This window comes from Barbus barbus (assembly GCF_936440315.1).
Source record: "Barbus barbus genome assembly, chromosome: 27".
Taxonomy (NCBI): domain Eukaryota; kingdom Metazoa; phylum Chordata; class Actinopteri; order Cypriniformes; family Cyprinidae; genus Barbus; species Barbus barbus.
This window is the reverse complement of record NC_136755.1, coordinates 862,763-887,904: the sequence shown is the minus strand read 5'-3', so window position 1 is coordinate 887,904 and position 25,142 is coordinate 862,763. Positions and strand designations below refer to the sequence as shown.

At 38.8% G+C, this 25,142-nt stretch overlaps 1 protein-coding gene across 1 annotated transcript; it reads left to right on the top strand.

Annotated features, from left to right (window-relative positions):
• Positions 1-636: 636 nt before the first annotated feature.
• LOC306847245 (zinc transporter Slc39a7-like) lies at positions 637-23,612 on the top strand. The gene is made up of 8 exons (XM_079381089.1): positions 637-807; positions 11,516-12,033; positions 16,956-17,124; positions 17,566-17,655; positions 17,784-17,900; positions 20,174-20,299; positions 20,380-20,576; positions 22,496-23,612. The coding sequence occupies exons 2-8, from the start codon at positions 11,521-11,523 to the stop codon at positions 22,748-22,750; spliced, it is 1,467 nt and encodes a 488-aa protein (XP_079237215.1). The 5' UTR covers positions 637-807; positions 11,516-11,520; the 3' UTR covers positions 22,751-23,612.
• The last annotated feature ends 1,530 nt before the right edge of the window (positions 23,613-25,142 follow it).

Sequence of the window (25,142 nt, the reverse complement as noted above, 5' to 3'; positions counted from 1 at the left end):
GGATATCTCGTCACAATGCACATTCTGTAACTCTAATTTGGAAACAATATCACATTTATTTTTTGAATGCGATTATGCACAGGATTTATGGAAAGAAATGTCTTGGCTTGTTTTTTCAGCTTACAACAAACTCTTTAATTTTGAAATAAGTAATGTATTGTTTTTGATGTGGGAATCAGGATCAAAGGAGCTGGATGATATGTTAAAATGCTTAACTCTATGTGGCCTGTTCCATCTTCATAAATCTAAAGTTACTGATTGTATCCCGAATTTTAGGATTTTTTGTATTGATTTGAAATTATTTTATGAATCCCTCTGCTCATCACTTAACAAGAAAGCTGTTAAAACAACTGTATTGATGGAAAAAATAATTACTTTGCTGTAAGGATTACCCCCTGAATGTTTCTTGAAGTTTTTATGTATAATTTTATGTATAAATTTTTATTTTAGTTAATCTTGTATTCTGATTGTGCTTTGACTGTATCCCCTGTGAATGTTATTTGTTTAATAAAAAAATAAATAAAAATAAAAAAATAAAAAAAAATTAACGCACAGCTTTTGCATCCGGCTTGACGTGTGACTGTAATATCGCGTTATTTCCTTGTTTACGTCTTTTCGAACGCACAGATCTGAAGTCTCGCGGGATTTCAGTGCGTGAACTAAACGCCACGTCGGTGTTAGAGCGAGCAGCATCTGCTGGTCTGTATCTTACCGACTGCGCAAAATAAGCGATTCTCGGGGTTTTTGGCGGATTGCATCGTTACAGGAGTCGTGCTGTGACACAGTGAGGCGTTTACACAGCAGCAGGTATTTACACGACGACCGTGTGTTTACTGTATTAGCAGAGATGCGGACATCTTCTGAGAAACCGCTGCTTTAGACCGGATTTAAGAGTGCTGGACTTGAAGTAAGCTTCTGTCGTTGGATTTAACAGAAGCTGAGCAGACACGCTGTTAGGAAGTCCGTCTGGTTTCAGGTTAAACTCGTTGTTTGGGAGGGAACTGCTCTTAATAACCCGTCTCCAGTAATCACTGATCTGAAGGAAATGCGTTTCATTGATGGTGTGATGATGCCTCTCTGCTGTCGTCATGTCCGCTTTACAGCAGGATGTTGTTCTGATGTCACTTCTCTGCGTGAATGTTTCTGTTATCATGCTTAAAGGGTCACGGACTGCCTCTGTGTGTTTTATTTTTATTTGTTGTATTGTTCTCTGAGATCCACTTGTGTTGTCATGAAGACTCTTACACCATAAAACATAATTAAGAAGTAATATCAAAAAAAGTCTATTTTCTGTTTGAATAGGTGTGGAGGATTGTAGACTCTGAAGTAAACGCCCCCTGCTGTGATTGGCTAATAGTGGTGCATGATTGACAGCTGGCTGTTGTGATTGGCTAATAGTGGTGTATGATTGACAGCTGCTGTGATTGGCTAATAGTGGTGCATGATTGACAGCTGGCTGCTGTGATTGGCTAATAGTGGTGTATGATTGACAGCTGGCTGTTGTGATTGGCTAATAGTGGTGTATGATTGACAGCTGCTGTGATTGGCTAATAGTGGTGTATGATTGACAGCTGCTGTGATTGGCTAATAGTGGTGTATGATTGACAGCTGGCTGCTGTGATTGGCTAATAGTGGTGTATGATTGACAGCTGGCTGCTGTGATTGGCTAATAGTGGTGTATGATTGACAGCTGGCTGTTGTGATTGGCTAATAGTGGTGTATGATTGACAGCTGGCTGTTGTGATTGGCTAATAGTGGTGCATGATTGACAGCTGGCTGTTGTGATTGGCTAATAGTGGTGCATGATTGACAGCTGGCTGCTGTGATTGGCTAATAGTGGTGCATGATTGACAGCTGGCTGCTGTGATTGGCTAATAGTGGTGTATGATTGACAGCTGTTGTGATTGGCTAATAGTGGTGTATGATTGACAGCTGCTGTGATTGGCTAATAGTGGTGTATGATTGACAGCTGCTGTGATTGGCTAATAGTGGTGCATGATTGACAGCTGGCTGTTGTGATTGGCTAATAGTGGTGTATGATTGACAGCTGGCTGTTGTGATTGGCTAATAGTGGTGTATGATTGACAGCTGGCTGTTGTGATTGGCTAATAGTGGTGCATGATTGACAGCTGGCTGCTGTGATTGGCTAATAGTGGTGTATGATTGACAGCTGGCTGCTGTGATTGGCTAATAGTGGTGTATGATTGACAGCTGTTGTGATTGGCTAGTGGTGTATGATTGACAGCTGGCTGCTGTGATTGGCTAATAGTGGTGTATGATTGACAGCTGGCTGCTGTGATTGGCTAATAGTGGTGTATGATTGACAGCTGGCTGCTGTGATTGGCTAATAGTGGTGCATGATTGACAGCTGGCTGCTGTGATTGGCTAATAGTGGTGTATGATTGACAGCTGCTGTGATTGGCTAATAGTGGTGTATGATTGACAGCTGGCTGTTGTGATTGGCTAATAGTGGTGCATGATTGACAGCTGGCTGCTGTGATTGGCTAATAGTGGTGCATGATTGACAGCTGGCTGCTGTGATTGGCTAATAGTGGTGTATGATTGACAGCTGTTGTGATTGGCTAATAGTGGTGTATGATTGACAGCTGGCTGCTGTGATTGGCTAATAGTGGTGTATGACTGACAGCTGGCTGCTGTGATTGGCTAATAGTGGTGCATGATTGACAGCTGTTGTGATTGGCTAATAGTGGTGTATGATTGACAGCTGGCTGCTGTGATTGGCTAATAGTGGTGCATGATTGACAGCTGGCTGCTGTGATTGGTTAATAGTGGTGCATGATTGACAGCGGGCTGCTGTGATTGGCTAATAGTGGTGTATGATTGACAGCTGTTGTGATTGGCTAATAGTGGTGTATGATTGACAGCTGGCTGCTGTGATTGGCTAATAGTGGTGTATGATCGACAGCTGAAGTGTGAAGTAAAGTGACATTCAGCCAAGTATGGTGACCCATACTCGGAATTCGTGCTCTGCATTTAACCCATCCAACGTGCACACACACAGCAGTGAACACACACACACACACAGCAGTGAACACACACACACACACACACAGCAGTGAACACACACACACCGTGAACACACACCCGGAGCAGTGGGCAGCATTTATGCTGCGGCGCCCGGGGAGCAGTTGGGGGTTCAGTGTCTTGCTCAAGGGCACCTCAGTTGTGGTATTGAGGGTGGAGAGAGCGCTGGACATTCACTCCCCCCACCTACAATCCCTGCCGGCCCGAGACTCGAACCCGCAACCTTTGGATTACAAGGCCGACTCTCTAACCATTAGGCCACGACTTCCCCAGGCTGCTGTGATTGGCTAATAGTGGTGTATGATTGACAGCTGGCTGCTGTGATTGGCTAATAGTGGTGTATGATTGACAGCTGCTGTGATTGGCTAATAGTGGTGTATGATTGACAGCTGGCTGTTGTGATTGGCTAATAGTGGTGCATGATTGACAGCTGCTGTGATTGGCTAATAGTGGTGTATGATTGACAGCTGGCTGCTGTGATTGGCTAATAGTGGTGTATGATTGACAGCTGGCTGCTGTGATTGGCTAATAGTGGTGCATGATTGACAGCTGGCTGCTGTGATTGGCTAATAGTGGTGTATGATTGACAGCTGTTGTGATTGGCTAATAGTGGTGTATGATTGACAGCTGGCTGCTGTGATTGGCTAATAGTGGTGTATGACTGACAGCTGGCTGCTGTGATTGGCTAATAGTGGTGCATGATTGACAGCTGTTGTGATTGGCTAATAGTGGTGTATGATTGACAGCTGTTGTGATTGGCTAATAGTGGTGTATGATTGACAGCTGGCTGCTGTGATTGGCTAATAGTGGTGCATGATTGACAGCTGGCTGCTGTGATTGGTTAATAGTGGTGCATGATTGACAGCGGGCTGCTGTGATTGGCTAATAGTGGTGTATGATTGACAGCTGTTGTGATTGGCTAATAGTGGTGTATGATTGACAGCTGGCTGCTGTGATTGGCTAATAGTGGTGTATGATTGACAGCTGGCTGTTGTGATTGGCTAATAGTGGTGTATGATTGACAGCTGGCTGTTGTGATTGGCTAATAGTGGTGCATGATTGACAGCTGCTGTGATTGGCTAATAGTGGTGCATGATTGACAGCTGCTGTGATTGGCTAATAGTGGTGTATGATTGACAGCTGGCTGCTGTGATTGGCTAATATGGTGTAGGGCTGCAACAACTAATCGATAAAATCGATTATTATCGATTATGAAAATCATCGACAACGATTCTCATTATCGATTAATCGGGTCTGCCCACAGTGCACGTCCAACTTCAGCTGGTTAGTCAAATTACGGCACTGAATAATGCATTTCTATGCACAAAATGCATCTAAAAATAGTGGAGGAAACAGAATGAGATTCTGCCGGAGAAGCACGTGATCCAAGCTGCCCAAAACATGATAATTCTTTATTTTAAGCTTTAAGTTAATGCATAAGAGTAATGGCTTGCCCTGTCAGGCGCTTTGACAGATGCGTGTGCGTCCTCAGCGCAAAAACGTTCAGTTTACGGTCATATCCTTATCTATAAATGCCACAAATTCACGCGAGCATATCCATTTCTGACAGTCTGTGTTAAGTTTAAAATACCGAATGAGCGCCGGCGCGGCGGGCGCGCGCACGCGCGTCAGACGGACAGAACACAGTAGAGAGGGAGACAATTAATAGGCTTTTCAGCGCAAACATATCCACTGTGCTGAATTATCTGTTGTTGAAAGTTAATTTAAGGTTTAAAATAAATTAAAATATTTTATGAGAGTAGGAACTTTAAAGGGATAACAGCGTGTAATTGTCTGTCTGAATATAAACATGAGACGCTCCATAACGGCCTTTTACAGGATAAAGAAATGACGAGGTGACTGTGATCAAAGTAGTTCCTGCAGAACATTACTCTTACCTGTTGGTTAACACTGAGTTTGTGTTTTTATTCGTCTTTATTATTATCTTTATTATTTTAATTTTTAATAGAGGTTTAAACTATATTCAATTTTTACAATGCTTAACAAATTTATGTAAGTTTAACAATGTGTTTATGTAAGGTTTGTGCCACTGCTGCTCTAAAGTAACAGTATTGGTGATAACCAAAATCATTTTTCGGCTTTCTGTACTGGTTAGTACTCCAATATGTGTAAGCTCTTTAGTAACAGTAGTAGGCTATTTTTAATGCTATAATATCATTATTGCTGTTATCTATGAAAGAAAACCAGAGCACTTATTTTTTTTTTGTATTTTTTATTTGAGTATTTTTTTTTTCGCGATACCCAATTGCAGTCAAAAAGTACATAAACAATACCAGCAAGAATGCAAGCTGTTATGAGGCCATTTTTTATTATAATGTCCAATAAATGACAATAACATTTTTAAATTTAAACAAATTTTTGACAAATTTCTAAAATATGTTTTCTCTTTATTATGATAAGTGGTCTAATAAATTAAGTACTGTATGTTTTCATAGCATTCAGTTGTCACGTATGTTTGAAGGACATTGGGCAGAATGTGGAATAGTGTTTTTTTTGGTCAATATTTTTTAATCCGATTAATCGAAAGAATAATCGGCCAACTAATCGATTATCAAAATAATCGTTAGTTGCAGCCCTAATAGTGGTGCATGATTGACAGCTGGCTGCTGTGATTGGCTAATAGTGGTGTATGATTGACAGCTGCTGTGATTTAGATCAAAAGCACATAATTAACTCAATGCATATCAAATGTTCTATTTAACAGGTGAAGCAATAATGATCACGTTAGGGGTGTGCGATATTGACAAAAAATAATATCTCAATATTTTCTGGGATTTTATCGATAACGATAATCAGACGATATTTAGCTGCGTGTGTTACTGTGCTGGGATCTTAATAACTGCTGTGGACAGCTGACTCCTGAAGTTTTTAATATTCTTCATATTCTGTGTGCCGGTCAGTTCACAGCAGTGATAGAAATGAATCTTTTCCAGTAAGTTTAAATACATTTTTACATTTCATGGGCACTTTTACCTTTATAAAGCCATTTTTTCTAAAAGTGTCCATTATCTTTTGAGTCAAATTCTTCCATTTAATCAGTGAATTAGAATAATAAGACATTTGGGCTGTTACCAAGCTAATTAAATTGGTATCAACAAAATGAATCTTCACAATGCAGAGGAAACACAGAAGCTGCGTCTGAAGAGGTGTTTAGATGTGTTTACTCTGTTTAATGCAGGACATGAATGCATTTAACCTGCAATTACACATGCAGAAATAATGTGTTGATATATTAAACATAAAACGTTTGAAATGATTTAAATAATAAAAGATACTTGAAATGTGAAATTAAATCCGCCAGTAGGTGGCAGCAAGTCACTGTTAATAAGTGAGTCATTGCGACTGAATCGAATCATTTAAACGGTCGATTCATTCAGGAACGAATCATGTTGCTCAGAGACACAAAACAGTGCCGTGGCTGTGTTTGGAATTATTTTTGTTGGCAAAATAGAAACAGATAATATGGTGTCTAAAACATAAGTCTCTTAATTAACTTCTTGTTTATTGAACTGTTGTAAAATATCTATATCAGATTTGTAATCATGGTAATTTTTGGAGAAAAACAGCACTCTTCTTGTGAAATTGATTAACTTTATGAAGTGGTATAAAAGTATAAATGTTCTGCCCCCATGTCTTGAATTTGTGCTCATTGTAAATGTATTGTAATCATGCCGTAAGAACACACTAAATACACACTAGCCTAGACTTCATCATGTGATGGAAGTGTGCGCTCTGCAGGTCTTTTGAATGGTTTTTGTAAAATACTCCATAATGTCAAATCACACATCGTTAAAACAAACAATTACGATATCATCGCAGACGATATATATCACACACCCCTAGATCGCGTAATAAAAACAGTTACTCACACTTGTACAGTGTTCATTGCTCCATACTCCCTGAGCAGGGGATATCCGGTAAAGTTTACTTCACTTCAGAACATTCATTCATTGATTAGCGTTACACCACTGCCTGCAGCGTCTTCAGACAGAGGAGTGTGGCATAATATACCTCTGTAAATAAATAAATACAACTTAAATTCACGTCTCGCACACTTTAATGCCCTTTATGTGGAACATAAACGCTCATTTTGAACTGGAATCATAGTGGAATATCCTGTGATGTTCACTAAACGTCTGAAGTGATTAGAGAAACATGAAATATGCAGAGGACTGTTATTGAGAACCACTGAAATACATGATCTACTGGCTGAGATCAAGCTATAGTGTGCTTATTTTGTCTGGCTCATATATCAATGCCACCTAGTTATAAAAAATTGCAAAAGAGAAAGCAGTTTGGTCCTGTGTGTGGTATGAAACCATCTGATTTCTGAGTGCGTATCATGTTGTTTATGTGTGGTGTCCTGGCCACATGACTGAGTGCTCGAATGAACGCTATGGATTCAAATATTACTCCATTTATTCTAAGTAACTGCAAGCAGCTCTTAAAAATACCAATGTAAATACAGCTGTTTATTCCTCTGGTGATTTGTATTTGTTGTCATTTTACGCTACTTAGCGTGCCCCTAAACATGGCGGCGACTACCCAGAATGCTGTGCACAGTGACATAGATTCCCATTCTCTATAGACAACAGAGAGAATTAAATTCAGTGCTTTTATTTTCAACATGTGCTCATTCATGGCTGTATATGATTTAATTCAGGCAAAGTTGTATCTTTTGGGACAGGACTTGACTGACTATCTTACGTGACTCCTTGAGTTCGTCTCTATTTCTTAGAGCCAAGCTGCATAAACTACATTTCAGGCATTTATGTACCGCATCTAATATGTGCATTAATGGCTGTTATGTTAAATAAAGTTTACTAACTATAGCAAATCAAGTAAGTATGCTTTACCTGTGCACACCGTTGTTGTTGTCATGCTCCCCTCAGACGCGCTGCAATGGCGATCCTGCGCGTAATTCTCAAAACACCCACAAGATGGCGCCGTTTATCTGTGAATCCGATATTACAAAACCGATAGCCGTTTATAGTAAAATGCTTGAATATAGGGAAAATATCGGTAAATCAATATATCGGTCGATCTCTAGACCCAATATTTCCTCTTTTTTTAAAGATTAGGCTAATTAATACACATCAGACTTAGTGTGCAAGGCTTCTGTGCGTGACGAATGTTTAGGATTACAAATATGAAACAATGCATACGAAAATGTCGGACTAAGTGTGCAACGACCTTTAGAATCACTGCCAAAATATCCAACTTCACCATGATGAACTTAAAATTGGATTCTATTATTTTATCATTTTAACCGTTATCCTCACAAAATAAAATTCATTTCAAACACAAATTTCATTAGAACAGAGTGGAAATTATTAGCAAGTTAGCAAGACTAATGTGTTCTGTTAGTTTAAGCACAAACTCAGTAATAAGACTAAAATCAAACTTTCATGTGGCAATAATTAAGGCCAAATTGAACATGGTGTGTGTTTATAGTGCATGTCAGCAATGTTGGTTTGGGCAGAGCATGGTGGAGTTAGGGCTTGGATAGACGATATTATCGGATATCACAATGAATATCGATAAGATACTTTTTACATATCGCCCAGCCCTAGATCCAATATACTCACACAGCATCATCTTTTAGTTCCAAACTTTCTGAGAATCTTGCATCAAATTGTACCTTGTTTTTTAAATGAATCCATGATAAAAATCAGAAGGAAGGCAACGCAAACATTGTTTTTCCACAGCTAGGCACTGCACAGCGTCTTGTCTTCAGAGCATCTTTATCATTTGGTTTCTGCATAGACCTGCGTTCACCTCTCCCGCTCGTTCTCTCCTTATTTACACATCAGTGGGCGGGGCTAAACTAGGGATGCTACGATACCATTTTTCAGAACCGATCCGACACCGATAATCAGAGATACTGATCCAATCCGATACCAGCACAGTTTTTTTTAAATCAATGTAGAATTTCTATACTTCTGTGTGTTGACCTGATCATCACTTTTTTGTGTGTTAAATACAATCTGCTAAATATAGACAACTTCATTTTAATGAAAAATAACAAATGACAATTTTTTTAAATCTTAATCTATGCCAAAGATACTGTTATAAGATAGGTTAGTGGATAATTCAGATACTCTAGAAAAGTCAGGGGTGCACAATGTTATAAAATCTAATTTAGTGAATTAACATTATCTAGTGGGGGAAAATAAGTTAATAAGTGTAGGACTAGCATACCCTTTTGTATTATACTATGAAAGGGTCAGGCTCCAATCCAGAGCAGGACAATGCTTATGAGCATCTCATGTGCAGAATGATGCGATTGAAGCAACACCGGAGTCACAGCGCGCACAAAGGGAAGATATATTGAGGTGTAGTTTATTAAAGCTGTGCGATAGTTTATTGAGCCTTTTCTTTTAACAGTTTTAAATCTCAGTTATTGTGTGCTCTTGCAAAACGAATGCAACACGCAGTTTGAACGCTGAATAGAGGACGACAGAGAGCCACAGCGGAGAGAGGAGTTTACGTGAACTTGACTTAAATACTCATCAACAGTGTTGGGAGTAACGGCGTTTAAGTATAACGGCGTTACTAACGGCGTTATTTTTTCATTAACGGAGTAATCTAATTAATTACTTTTCCCATCGTTGCAACGCCGTTATCGTTACTGAGAATGTAAAGTGGCGCGTTACTACAATTTGGTTGAATAAAGCGCGAGGAGGTGTCAGGCTTTGGCTACACATCAGCTGCCTGGAGAGAGCAGTGGTGGGGATGATGACACCGCTGCAAATGCGATGATGATTGGCTGGGTGGGCGGATGCCCTGCTCACGCTCTCTCATTGCACGCTCTTACTACCACTAAACACACAAGACCGCGACAATGGCGACGAGCCAGGGAAATTCAAAGGTAGCGTTTTCTAACTGGAAGTACCGGCACTACTTCTCACTCATGGAAATTAAAGGCAAGAATGTGTATGTAACATGCACGCTATGCCCAGGGAAAAAAACGTTATCCACGTCTGCATCAAGTAACTCAAATCTAATGAAGCACCTTACATCAACCCATTAATTAGTTAGTTAATCTACATTGAGAGTTAGATAGTGCTCTGTTTATTGTGCAATAATATACAGGTACAGATAATTGCACTACTTAATGGCCAGATCTTCCTTTGTTTCTTTTTACTCAAGTTTACAGTTGTACAGTTGTGTCTTTTTTTGAGTCAAGTTTTGCACTTGATTGCAAAGTGTGTGAATAGCTGAATATTATTTTCAATATTTAATTTTGGTTACTGTACTGAATATTTACGAGTTGGATAGTGCTCTGTTTATTGTGCAATGGTATACAGGCACAGAGAATTGCACTACTTAAAGGCCAAATTTTCCTTTGTTTCTTTTTACCCAAGTTTACTTTTTTGGGTATTTGATTTTGTACTTGAATGCAAAGTGTGTGAATATTATTTTATTTTCAATATTTAATTTTGTTACTTTATGGAATATTTAAGAGTAGGATAGTGTTCTGTTGTTTACATTTGTGTGTCTTAATTTTGCACTTGAATTTTATTTTCAATATTTATTTTCTATATGGTTTTATTTCTATGCATCATATGGCAGGCTGCAATCTGTTAAGTTCAAATAAATACCAAATGCTCTAAAATACTGTATATAGTGTTTTTATTCTTCAATCAGTTAATATAAACGTTAAAGATGTTATAGAACGTAACAGCGTTATAGAACATAAAAAATAACGCCACAGTTACTTTGCTGAGTAACTAATTACTTTTACAGTGTGGTAACTGAGTTACTAACTCAATTACTTTTTGGGAGAAGTAATTTGTAACTGTAACTAATTACTTTTTTAAAGTAAGATGACCAACACTGCTCATCAATACCTCACGCTGAACTATATGGAACGGCTTCAGAACACTTGAAATATAGTGCACAAAAACTTTATGGTGCTTTATAATGTTTTTGTGCTTTTTGTGGAGCTTAACAATAATACAGAATAGTATACACACAATATCGGAGTTAGATCGGTCTTGTCTTACCGATACAGATCAGAAAATGCCAGAATCAGAGCCGATACGATACTGAGTATTGGATCGATGCATCCCTAGGCTAAACAGGCAGCGGCGTAGAATCGGTGGGCGGGGCTAAACAAGCAGCGATGTAGAAGCAGGCATTGATCTTCTGCGGAGGCGGTGCTTATCCACAGTATTACATCACAGAGTGGCACATTCCACAAACTGTTCTTTCGGCAGACTGCCTTCAATATAAGCCGTTTTTAGACTAACGAAAGTTTTTGTGTTCTGAAACAGGATGTTTTTATAGTACAATGACCTCTTATTTCAAAATATCAAGGGAATTTTGGTTTCTCAGTTCATGATATATATAAAGATAAAGTGCATGGACATGATAAGTGTGAACTCAATCAGTGCACTCATGCATCCATTATGGCACTGATGATGCTCATTGTGTTTGCGTGCAGGAGTAATGGGGCGCTTCATCAGAGCACTGTTTCTGATCGCTGTTGGGATAGCAGTATGTCAGCAGACGCTCGCTCACTCGCACCATCATCACGGACACTCTCACGGAGACGGCGGCTGCCACGGACACTCACACGAAGGGGTCAGGATGCATCATGGGGCAAGCAAATGGAGCGCTGAAGCCAACCTGCCCCATGCTGAAGAGGAGCAACATGCACATGATCACGGTCACGCACACGATCACGGACATGCACATGATCACGGTCACGCACACGATCACGGACATGCACATGATCACGGTCACGCACACGATCATGCACACGATCACGCACACGATCACGGACATGCACATGATCACGGACATGCACATGATCACGGTCACGCACACGATCACGCACACGATCACGCACACGATCACGGGCATGCACACGATCACGGACATTCACACAAACACGGAGCAGAGCGACTGAAAAGAGATGTGGAAGCAGGGAAGCGGAACATGGTGGAGCTCTGGATGCAGGTAAAACACGCTGATGGACGAGATTGTCACAGTATGTCAGTAACTACAGATTCAGTGAATTCTTTGTCAATGTGAATTCTAAATGTTAATACGCAATACAGTCATAAAGTACTTATAACTCATTTGCAAACTAGTTAATTCATAGTTTATAAATTGTAGTCTGAAATGATCACATTCCCAGTTAACAATTTGTGGTTCCCAGGACATCCACACGTTATTCTTATGGTTTTTGGTTAGCCAGGAACTTTTTCTTAACGTTCCCAGAACGTTAGTTTTTTGTTTGTAGAACTTTCCCCTAATGTTGTTATAATGTTCCATAACGTAGGGCTGCAGGATTAATCAAATGCGATTCTCATGCACATCTCATCAGTAAAGCCGGTTCTGTGATTAGTAGTAAAGCGGAGCAGCATTTACTACACAGAGCTGTAGTTCACTGACAAGCTATGCAATCGAAGAAATCTTGCTGTTGTAAATGCTGCTCCATCTGAAAGCACCACATTTAATAACATGTTTTTACTCTAAACTGACTTCATAACGTCAGCTGGGTGTTTGAAACAAATGCTTCTGAGATGATGTGGCTTCTTGCACAGAATAAGGCACATATTTCATAGTATTCTAAGCAGGCAATGTCAATTGATCAGTCTCATGAATGGCTCGTCACCCCACAGAAGAGAGGGGCGGGGTCAGCAGACCTCATTAGCATTTAAAGGGACATGCACCTGAACAGAGCTGTTTTTGACAAGGTAAAAAGGGTGTTGTTTTACACTACCACTGACAAACTTTAACCAAACAGGGATGTGATTTTTCTGTATAAATACGGATTTCCATATTTTCCGACCTCTGAGGGACGACCCATGTGATTCGTGTAGATCCGAGTGTTTTTGGAGGGGGGGTGGTTGGTTACTGCATGATGATTGAAATCGCACAAATGACCTTGAACTATTACTTTAATAAACTGCGAAAAGATTGTTTTCTAAAACATCATGGACGGAATGATCCTGAGAACGCTGTACGAGCTCGCGGCACCATCTGTAGGACAGTTCAAATGATTCGAAGCGCCAGAATCAGCGCTGAAACGTGTTACTCGACCCGGTGATTTTTTTTTATGAATGGCGTGAGAGTTTGAAATTGCTAGTGCTGTCATAAGATTTGCAACGGTTGTGATGTCAATATATAACAGGCTGTAGTCTGACGCGCTACATGTCTGCTGTTACAGTGCTGTGTTTAGTTTCCATTCACTGTTAGTGCTAGCTGCGCTGCGATTGGTGCGAGACACTTTAATTTGCTTTTAGGAACGCAACATTCGTCATTAGAAACGTTTATAAATCTGTTGTTTTCTACAAAGAGAAGTTTCAGTCACATGATCTTCAGAAATCATTCTAATATGCTGATTTGCTGCTCAAGAAACATTTCTGATTATCAATGTTAAAAACAGTTGCTGCTTAATATTTGTGTGAAAGCAATGATGCGACTCAAACATTTGTATAAGATTTAAAAAAGAGAGAGAAAATAAAAATTGCATTCATGCGTGAAAGTGATAAAAAGTGAGTGAAGACATTTAAAATGATTTCTATTTAATAAATTATTAACAAATTTAATTAATATGTTTGATAAATGCTGTTCATTAAACTTTATCAAAAACTCCTGAAAAATAAAGTGAATAACCATTTCCACCCAAAATATAAAGCAGGAAAATGTTTAACATTGATAATAATCAGAAAGGTTTCTTGAGAGTCAAATGAATTGTAATGATTTCTATAAGATCATGTGACACTGAAGACTGGAGTAATGATGAAGAGCATTCTGCTTTGCATCACAGGAATGACATCACATTTGATAATATAGTAAAATTGAAAACTTATATTTCACAATATTGCTGTTATATATGTAATATATATTTTTTGTACTTTATTTTAATCAAATAAATTCAGCCTTGATGAGCAGAAGATATTTCATTAATTGTAATGCAGGTACTTTAATAATAATAACAATTCTATATATTACATACTTTACTATAATATATTATATTGTTGTCAATATAATAGTGCTTTCTTATTGTTATCATGACTATTAAGTGCTGCTTTGAATTTTTACAGGACAATAGTATGTATTATTACAATATCAGATATCTTTTAATGTGCAAATATATATATTTTTAATAAGTGCTGGGGTGTGGTCAGATTTTCTCTAGCTGATCACATGCCTGAACCAAAGTATGTTATAGCCTTTTTGGAAGAATATCATGCTGAAGAGTTGTGAAATACATGAAGATAAGTTGAGAGTGACTCTTGAAGGTCCAGCATCACATCCTCTTGCGCCACTGTTTGAAGAATTGATCTCCCACAATCTGGCAGTACGTTTTAGGAGCTCATTGTTAATCAATTCTGCAAGACAGACTTTTCAGGATAGGAGATGAACTAAAATGAGCTCCCAAAACATACTGCCAGATTCTGGAAGATCAATTCTTCAAACAGTGGTTCAAGAGGATGTGATGCTGGTTCTTCAAGAGTCTCTCTCAACTTATCTGTCTATAAAGCCTATACAAAATCAGCATTTCGCTGTCCCATGGTCATGCCTTAACTTTGCTAATTCTATTATTGCATTAGTATTGCATCCTTCTCATGGCCATTACATTATTTTTTTTAACTTTTATTCTCGAGTTCAATTTTATCCAAAGCGACTTACAAATGAGGAAGCAATCAAAACCAACAAAAGAGCAACAACGTGCAAGCGCTATTACAAGTCTCAGTTAGCCTAACGCAGTACAGATAATTATTATTATTATTAATTATTATTTATTTATTAATAAAAAGACATAGATGAAATGAAATGAGAATAGAGAGTGCTAGAGTTAGAGGGTCAAGTAAAGATGGAACAGATGAGTTTTTAGCCGTTTCTTGAAGATGGGTAAGCATTCGGCTGCTCGGATTGAATTGGGCAGGTCATTCCACCAGATGGGAACAGTTCATGAATAATATATATATTTTTTTCCTTCATATATATAAATATTGACGAATATAACGTATATTGTGACTTTAAAGGAGACCTATTATGCCTCTTTTTACAGTATGTAATATAAGTCTCAGGTGTCCCCAGAATGTGTCTGTGAAGTTTCAGCTGAAAATACCCCACAGATCATTTATTATATCCTTTTAAAATGCCAATTTTGAGTATAAGCAGAAACACACTGTTTTTCATGCCTGTCTCTTTAAATGCAAATGAGCTGCTGCTCCCCGCCCCCTTTTCTAGAATAGAGTTGCATCATTACAGCTCGTTCTTGCTAAAAACATCTGTTTTGGTTCTGATTGCAGACCTGCCAACCTGTACGCATTTTGACCTCAAAGTACGCAGGTAGGATTTGTCACTTTAAACTACGCAAAAACCTGCTGACGCCTTTGTGCAGCACAAACCAATCAAGCAACAGCAAAGAAAGAGCACTTCGACCAATCAGAGCGCTGGGTTCATTCCCCATCTAGCGAGTGGGATGATTGACAAATGCGTTGATCTATCATTAAAAAGAGACTACAAATAGACAGCAAAACTAAATCCCGCTCGGTCTCGTACCTTTTTTACTCCCGCCGTCTGATTTCTGAAAAGAGGACAGTACACACGGTGCTTACAACTAAGCTAAACGGGTTGGTGGATGTGGAGAGTTAAAATATTGAGTTGAGTTAACTTAATCCTCTGGACTCGACGTGATCGCATTGATATTCTAGACGAACTGTGAATAGAATAAAAGCTCATATTCAGTCAGATCTGCTGCAGTTTATTAGCTGCACTCACTGAACAGCGTCCTAATATTAGGGCTTTTAGTCCAAAAAAGTGCATGTAATCTGATAAATACTGATATATTGTCACTAGAGCTTCGCCCGTGTCTAATAAACCTTTAACAAAGTCTTACCGGGACATTCATATCTGTGTTCAGCTGCTGACACAAGTTACCATGTTTGTGTAACAGCTTCACAAACACAGTATTATTCCTGTATTACAGTCCTTCATAAGTTAATAGTTCAGATATAAACACTGATGTTTATGGTAGCGATCAAAATAGACCTTTTGAAAGTTAACTGTTGCTTCAAATAACGTGTCGATTGCATTGTTTGGCCACTCGGTGCAGAGAAGTGACTTAAAACTGTATTTGTGATTGAATCGAGATTCATCCAGTAAAGAAACGAGTGAGGCATTAAATCATTCATTCAAACCACTTTTTCATCATTTTCATATGAACTAAATATATTAGAAATACATTTGAATTTAAATGTTTAATGATTCGTTCAAATTAAACACTTTTAAATAGACTGCAGCAGTGATATTTTGTCACACATTATTTTGTTTTGTGGGAGAATCGTGATCTCTGTTTGAGACAAAACAAATCATGATTCTCATTTATCCAGAATCGTGCAGCTGTCGTATGTGACTGAGTGCAGAGCTTTGGGAAATATCTAACATGAATTACGTTATCCTAACACTACTTAATTTTCAAGCTAGTTTGCCTATTCACCTGGCATTTAAGTTGGCAAAGTAGAGTAAAGTTATGTGTTCATGACTTGCAGCTAAAAAAAAAACTAAAAATCATGACATCAGATGAGGACACTGACAGGGAGAGAGAGCAGCAGACCTAAAAAGAAACCAAAAAGAGTCCATGCCCCACAGCAGTTCCTCACAAAATATCAGGATATGATGTATGACAAAGACGGAACAGTTTCACCATGGCATTAGAGCTGGTACACCGTTGTCGCTGGCTTACATTAACCACAGAAAAATAATATTCAGAACATTTAGAAACACATGAAATGTTGTTTTTATTTGTCAGTCCTCTGACGCTCTGCAGTGCCTTCTCTACCCTCCAGGGGTCTGTGGAGCTCCAGCTGTAAACAGGACTTTAGGACTCTGAGTTTTCTCTCTCTCTGTCCTGGTTGTAGGCGGTCGGAGCGACTCTGCTCATCAGCGCTGCTCCCTTCCTCATCCTCTTCCTCATCCCGGTGCAGTCGAACACGGACAAGCACCAGAACCTGCTCAAAGTTCTCCTGAGCTTCGCGTCCGGAGGTTTGCTGGGAGACGCCTTCCTTCATCTCATCCCTCATGCGCTGGGTGAGTGAGCGCGCCGTAGAGGTCACGTGACATCACATCCTGTCACATGACTCGATGAGTTCACCCCGCACTGAACAGAACACACTGTCAGTCTGTAGGTCTGTAGTTTCCCTTGCCGTCTATACTGCAATAAATGTATTAGCATACTCAAGTCTGAACTGAAGTCTTTTTACAATGCAGATTGTGTCCAAGCAGCTTTACAGTATTAAACAGGAAAATAGTGTGCCGTTCTCCTCTGGCCAGACAAAACAAAGTTTTCTGAATTGTGTATTGTTTTATGAGCTGTATAAATCCATGTCTAGTTTTGGTAGTGTAGATCTTATTCATATGAAGAGCTGTTCTCATGTCAGAAGACTCGGCTACTGTTGCAGGCAGATGTAGTTCTGAAATCTGCCGTACTAACCAGTCAAACCTTCACCCCTCGATTTCATCTCAACACAGAGCCTCATTCTCATCATGGCGAATCACACGGAAGCGGCGAGTCACATGGTCACTCACACGGAAGTGAGGAGTCACATGGTCACTCACATGGTAGGTTATTGTTCAATCACTGAACGTTTTTGTAACCGAAGTTATAATTTGGCCAAATGGAATACAAGCATTATTGGAAGATGTTTTGTTTTTCTGAAGAGTCGGTCAGAGCTTGGTTTCTGTGGCAGGTGCAGCTCATGGTCACATGATGTCGGTGGGGCTGTGGGTGCTGGCTGGCATCGTTGCCTTTCTGGTGGTCGAGAAATTTGTTCGTCTTTTGAAGGGAGGACACTCTCACTCTCATGGTAAGAGTCTTAAACTAATTCGATCACATTAGGGCAAAAATCATAATCACGATTATTTTGGCCAATATTGTAATCACTATTATTTAAAACGATTATGAGTTGGCCATATGACCAAAACCTTATATGAATTAATTATTTAAAGATAGCGATATATATCAAACATATTTTCTGTAAATAAGGGTGCTATGACATCTACATTTTTGAAACAAAAAAGGCCTCAAAAATTACTAAATAATAAACAGTCAGTAATACAATAAAAACAAAAAATTCAAACAGTGCTTTAAGTGCTTAAGTCTAAAGTATTCAGCGAACAACCTACGGAAATTGAACAATTAAATGTAAAATAAAACAGCATGGTCTTCGCTGTAAGAATTAAACTTGTTCTGTTTCTTATTTAAGCCCTTCAGTCAAGAGCAGTGAGTGATTTTCTCTTCTGACCTTGTTATTTTTGATTAATATTAAGCACAGAGACGGCAGAGGGAATATCTGATTTACTGTTACTCTGGTATTTTCATTCTCAACTGTTTACATACTCTTAAGAGATAACTGACGAGGGTTTACGTGAATAATCACTTTGACACATCTGTACGTGTATCTGAGTGTTTAGGTGTGCACCTTGAGCTAAACGTTCACTTTACTTGTTCTGTTCCATCTCCGAGCGCATGCACAGAACAGCGCAAGTTCTCTTTCGCGCATATAAACATTCATAAATCAAGCATATCATATTTTGCGAAAACCACGTTACATGATTTTACTGATTTGCACATGAAGTTTGGGCTTTTATTGAGCAGCATAATCCAGAGCACACCTCTGGAAAAGGGGCAATGATTGTAGTGATCGGCCGATATTGATTTTTTTTATCACCGATACCAATTATTTGCATGTTTATGTGCCCGATAACCGATATGCAGAACCAATATTTATTTACTGTTATAAAGTAAATAAATGACTGCGTGAAGTAAGTCCATACTTAACTTTGGTTTTTCCTCCTTTCAGTCATCTTAACAAAAAATGTTTTGAGAAGTAGCAGTCTTTCATGTTAAATTTAATCTTCATATTACAACAATAAAACACAATAATAACAAGCATCAGCAGCAACACTAATATTAGCAGTAAGCAAAATAAAGGTAGAATGTCTAATGTTTTCAAATGGAGAAAATAAATAAAGGACAGGAGTCATATCAACTTCATTTTTAACTGCAGTTTTAGTAGGTTTATAAGCTGTTTAATAGGCTAAAGAGTGAATTCACCAGATAATGTTAATTCACGGAATAATATTCTCTGGAATATTGGAATATAACAGACATTGTGTTTTATTGCATTTCTCAGCAGGCATGCTCTAAATTATGCTGCTGACAGCGCGGTTTATCTATGCCTTTACACAGAACTAGGCCTATGAGGTAATAATTAATTTCCATAGAGTTGTATATATTTAGATGTTTATAAGCGAAATAATGGTTATATAGTAAGTGTTAATACAATTTAGGGTGCTTCAAAAAAGTGAATCTTGTTAAAGTTACATGCGATGTCCGTGCTGAGCATTTCTTGAGCATCAACCGCTGAGTGAACTGCAATATGAAGCGGCTTCACGAGACTAATGATGAGCATATAGACAACAGAGAGAGAATTACATTCAATGCTTTTCTTTCCAACATGCAATCATTCATGGCTGTATTATTTAATTCATGCAAAGTTACGTCTTTATTGGGAGAGGACTTGACGGATTATCTATGAGACTCCGACTTCACGAGACTAATAGACCACAGAGAGAATTAAATTCAGCGCTTTTATTTCCACCATGCGCTAATTTGTGCATTAATGGCTGTTATGTTAAATAAAGTTTACTAACTACAGCAAATCAAGTACCTGTGCACGCCGTTGTTGTTGTCTCCCCTCAGACGCGCTGCAATGGTGATCCTGCCCACAATTCTTTAAACACCCACAAGATTGCGGCGTTTTTCAGTGAATCCGATATTACAAAACTGATATCCGATTATGGTAAAATGCTTAAATATCGGTAAATCGATATATCAGTCGATCTCTAAATGATTGTTTTATCTCGATTATTGTATTTTCATATTTCTTTGGAACGTCACATAGACTGAGCAGCTTTTCCCAGTGATGTAGCAGAAAATAACCTCTCATCACCATCAATCCTTCTGCTGCTAAATAATACTGAAATACAATTTCTCTCTTCTTTTTTTGAGCAGTGATCCGGACATTGTTGACAGGTTTCCAAATACAATAAAAAATATTTCTTGCCATGTTTTCAGCTGCTCCAAAAGCAAAAGACAGCGATGATGAGACTGATGATAAGAAAAGAGAGAAGAAAGGAGGGAAAGAGAAAAACGCTGACTCTGATAAGAAACCTGCGAAGAAAACCACCGAGATTACTTCCGGTATGAAAAAGCTCCAGTGTTTGAGCTGTTGTGTGTCACTGCCGTTGTCTCGCTGACTGGAAAGCTCTGTGTGTCTGCAGATATTAAAGTGTCGGGCTATCTGAACCTGGCTGCTGATTTCACCCACAATTTCACGGACGGGCTTGCGATCGGAGCGTCGTTCCTGGTCGGCCCGGCAGTCGGCGCCGTCACCACCATCACCATCCTCTTACACGAAGTGCCACACGAGATCGGAGACTTCGCCATTCTTGTCCAGTCGGGCTGCACCAAGAGAAAGGTACAGAGCTGATCTGTCCGATGTAAACTCCTCACAGAGTTGAGCCAAAGTCAGATTGGTCGCAAAAAGACTTTTGTGTTTGTTCTTCACCCTTAATTTTTCTAGGAGTCTTGAGATTAATTGTTGCATCAATGCATTGCGATGCAGCCACTATTTTTAAATCTGAGATCTGGGCACCTTTTGTAAAAACCAAGTTTAGTGTGTGCGCTAGAGAGAATCGCGGCGGCTTCATTGCACAGAATCTGTGCTGTGAGACACGTGTGCATTGCTTGACTGTGTGTGCTTCCACTCGCCGTTATTTCAGTGTTTTACTGTTGATATGCTTTCATTTCAGCCGTCTGGAATGCAGTATGTATTAGATGCATGAAACTATACTGACAGACTTTCACAGCTCTTTATGTGTTTTTGTCCTGAAGCTCGATCACGGCTGCGGTTAAATACACTTGCATCTCCGAATACTTCTGTGAAACGAAACTGATGTAAACACTAGGCATGCACGATATTATCGGACTGATATCGGAATCGGTTGATAACGGCTTTAAATGTAAATATTGGCATCGGCCTGATATGAAAAAGTATGCTGATATGTCTTGCTGATAAGAGGAATAGGTTAACTCACATGTGCTAGTGATTAGATCACGTCAGCACTGTGGCTCATTCTTGAAGCAAAGTTTTGCCTGAATGACGATTAGATTGACTGACTGTTTTGGATTGCTGCATTTAATCTGTGAAAGCACTTACAGAATTCCTCATTCGGTGTGTGATAGAGTAAACGGTAATAGCACCTGCAGCGGGGGTCCTAACGCCAGCTCAGTAAGGAGTTTTGATCTGTAGGGGGCGCTGTTGGCTACTACTAAATTACTATCAATTACTACTACTAAATTAAAAGTAAACTACACAAATAACATTTAGACTGTTTCTGATTAAATAAAGCAGTAATTGATGTCATAAAATAATGAGTGTTTTGATTTAAAGGTCAGAAGCTAAAGCTTTCATGAAAAAAAATCACAAGCATGACACGTAAATTAAATAATTTTATATATTCTGATTTATTCATTAATGTGTAATATGTTTTATTTTTTTAAGAAATCGTTAGCTCTAAAAGATTTCCAGAATTTGTACAGCTTTTGCTTTAGACCATCTACAAATGTTAAATCTTAAAATAAAATATAAGGGTGAACACCGCATCTCTCTGGGGAAGAAATGCAGCGACTGATATATAGTTTATTTATAGTTATTTTCAAAGCTTTGTATTGTCAAAAAACCTTCACTATTTTTTATTTCATTCTAACAAACAAGTTCTTGTTAAAAACTAACTTAAATATAAAAATATTTTGCTTATAATTTGCACACAGGAGAGACTTGTTGTTTCCAAACAAAATGAAATATATTGGTATCGGTCAAAATGAGTTGAAAAATATCGGCATATTGGGAAAAACACAGTATCGTGCATCCCTAGTAAACACAGTCAGTTATATATTATATCAAAACATGTGATACGTGGAAACAGATCTGTGCGTTAGTGTGAAAGCAGCCTATTAAAGCTGCCACAGTCTAATCAAACGACAATTATACTGAGGAAAAGAGAAAAACCCATAACTATGTTTGTCTGTAAACTCTCGGACACTTAAAAGCACTCTCAGATACTGAACGTGCTTTTTGTTTATCACTTGTAATTGCTTTTATAATTTTATATTTTCTCGTATGTTTTGAAGCTATATTTATTTGGTTAAATTAACAATTGTTTTGATTTATTATTAATTTGTAATTATTTTAAAAAGTAGCCTGCTTATATAATTTGATAAAAATGCACAAAATAAATGTGAAATGGCAATGATGCATGGTGATATGGAATTGAATGTTTGATGTGATAGTCTGGCGACCCCAGAGAGGACTCACAGCTCTACTGTTCTGCTCAGGCCATGTGTCTCCAGCTGCTGACGGCCTTGGGCGCTCTGGCTGGAACCGCCTGCTCTCTGCTGGCTGAAGGAGTGGGAGCCGCGGCCACCGCCTGGATCCTGCCCTTCACCGCCGGGGGCTTCGTCTACATCGCCACCGTCACCGTGCTCCCAGAGCTGCTGGTGGGCCGCTCCAGTCTCTGGCAGTCGCTGCTGGAGATCCTGGCCCTGCTGTTCGGCGTGGGAATGATGGTGCTGATCGCAGAGTACGAGTGAGGCACGCACAGAGCCGTGTATGAGAGAAGAAGCTTTGAGACCAGGCCAAGAGACCAGGGCAGGGTCACCTGACCTCTAGAGACCAAGAGTGTGTTGAGATGAATGATAGCATTAACCACAGAAACAAAAATCTGAATGAATGAGGGAGAGAGTGAAAGAAACAAAGTGCTGAGCTGCGCTTCAGACCAACATGAATGGATCACTTAATCATTTTAGGCACAGGAACCTTCCCAGAGACCAACAGCTAGAAAATCCCCTGCGCTTCTGTGTACTGATGCAGACAGGATAGGCCAGATCAGAGAGATTTGACCATTACATTCCAAAGATGCATCGTCTGTGTTTGTTGGAGCGCTCTTGTCTCATCATTAAACTGCTTTTTTAGAAATATCAGTTTTGTTACATGATTGACATTATTAAATAATTTGATTTTGCTGTTCGCGCAATAAAGGTTAACGTGATTCTTTCTTAAGCAGCGTGCGCTTTCTCTTTGAAGGGAGATTCTTTGATTCCTCTGGTGAAATATTCAGCTGCGTAGCTGTTACTGAGTCTCTCACACACACACACACACACACACACACACACACACAAACACACACACACACACACACACACACACACACACACACAAACAAACACACACACACACACACACACACACACACACACACACACACACACACACACACAAACAAACACAAACAAACACACACACAAACAAACACACACAAACACACACACACACAAACACAAACACACACACACACACAAACACATACACACACACACACACACAAACAAACACACACAAACACACACAAACACAAACACACACACAAACACACACACACACACACACACACACTTCCCATGAGTCTCCAGAGGAATCTGCAGCTTGTCATTGGTGATGGTTCTTCAGAAGGTGCAAACACACCATGTTAATTTAATTTTAGTTTAGTTGTAGTGTTTATTTCAGTTCTCTTTGCCTGTAACCATATTCATGCAGATGTTTGGATCTTTTCTTCTTGAATTTGTTTTAATCTCTGCCTGTAATGTTTAACCCCTTACATTCCCATTGAGTGTAAATCAAGTATATCTCTGCACAAACAGAAGTGGATGCAATGTTGTTCAGTTTCAGTTCAATAAAAGAGTTGTACATCTCTATCAGTCTGTGTTCAGAAGAAATCTGTTCTCATTCCTCCTGACTGAATCACTGCTGACGTCTGAGGAGAGAAAACTCCCTAAATCACTTTCTTCTTCAAATGAAGAATGACACACACTGACATTGTCTTCCATCATGTGCAACAAATACATATAACATCAGAAAACTGTTTGGACATGTCATTTTTTTTAATATATATTCAGTGGTGAAATTCCCATCACATCTATGAATCTGCAGACTCATTTTAGCTCATTTCACACAAACATCTCAGAATGGAGTTTAATTTTTATATTTCCAAACGTGTTAAAACCAAAGTTTATACCTTCATCAAGATGATTTATTCACAATGAAAGTGACAAAAGTCATTATGATAATACAACTTTTAGGTTTTTTTTCTGTTCCATATTTGTTATTGTAAAAGAAAAACATTGTAGACTTCATAAATATTTTTGACACTTTGGTGTATTGCTGAGGTCACAGTCTATTCATAAATAAACTATCACAGCGCGCTGGATTTTTCAGAATTTGTATTTTACAGTATTGTAAAATATAGTACAATTTAAAATAACTCTTTTCTATTTGAATATATTTTAAATGTAATTTATTCCTGTTAAAGTTCAACAGTTAAGCAAACAATATTAATTTTAAATATTTTTTAATATTTATACAATCCGAATTCTGGAAATGTTGGGACATTTTTTTTTTTTTTTTCAAGTCACATGAGCCAATATTTATTCACAATAGAACATAGATAACGTAAGAAATGTTTAAACGGAGATATTTTACAATTTTATGCACAAAATGAGCTCATTTCAAATGTGATGCCTGCTACAGGTCTCAGAATAGTTGGGACGGGGGCATGTTTATCATGGTGTAGCATCTCCTCTTCTTTTCAAAGCAGTTTGAAGACAGCTGGGCATCGAGGTTATGAGTTTTGGTGCTGGAATTTGGTCCCATTCTTGCCTGATATAGGTTTCCAGCTGCTGAAGAGGGTCATCTTTGACATTTTTTTCATTTAATGATGCTCCAAATGTTCTCTATAGGTGAAAGATCTGGACTGCAGGCCAATTCAGCACCCGAACTCTTCTACTATGAAGCCATGCTGTTGTAATAGCATAGTATGTGGTTTTACATTGTCCTGCTGAAATACATTCATAGCATACTAGCATAGCATTCATAGTGCCTTCCAAAACATGCAAGCTGCCCATACCGTATGCACTTATGCACCCCCAT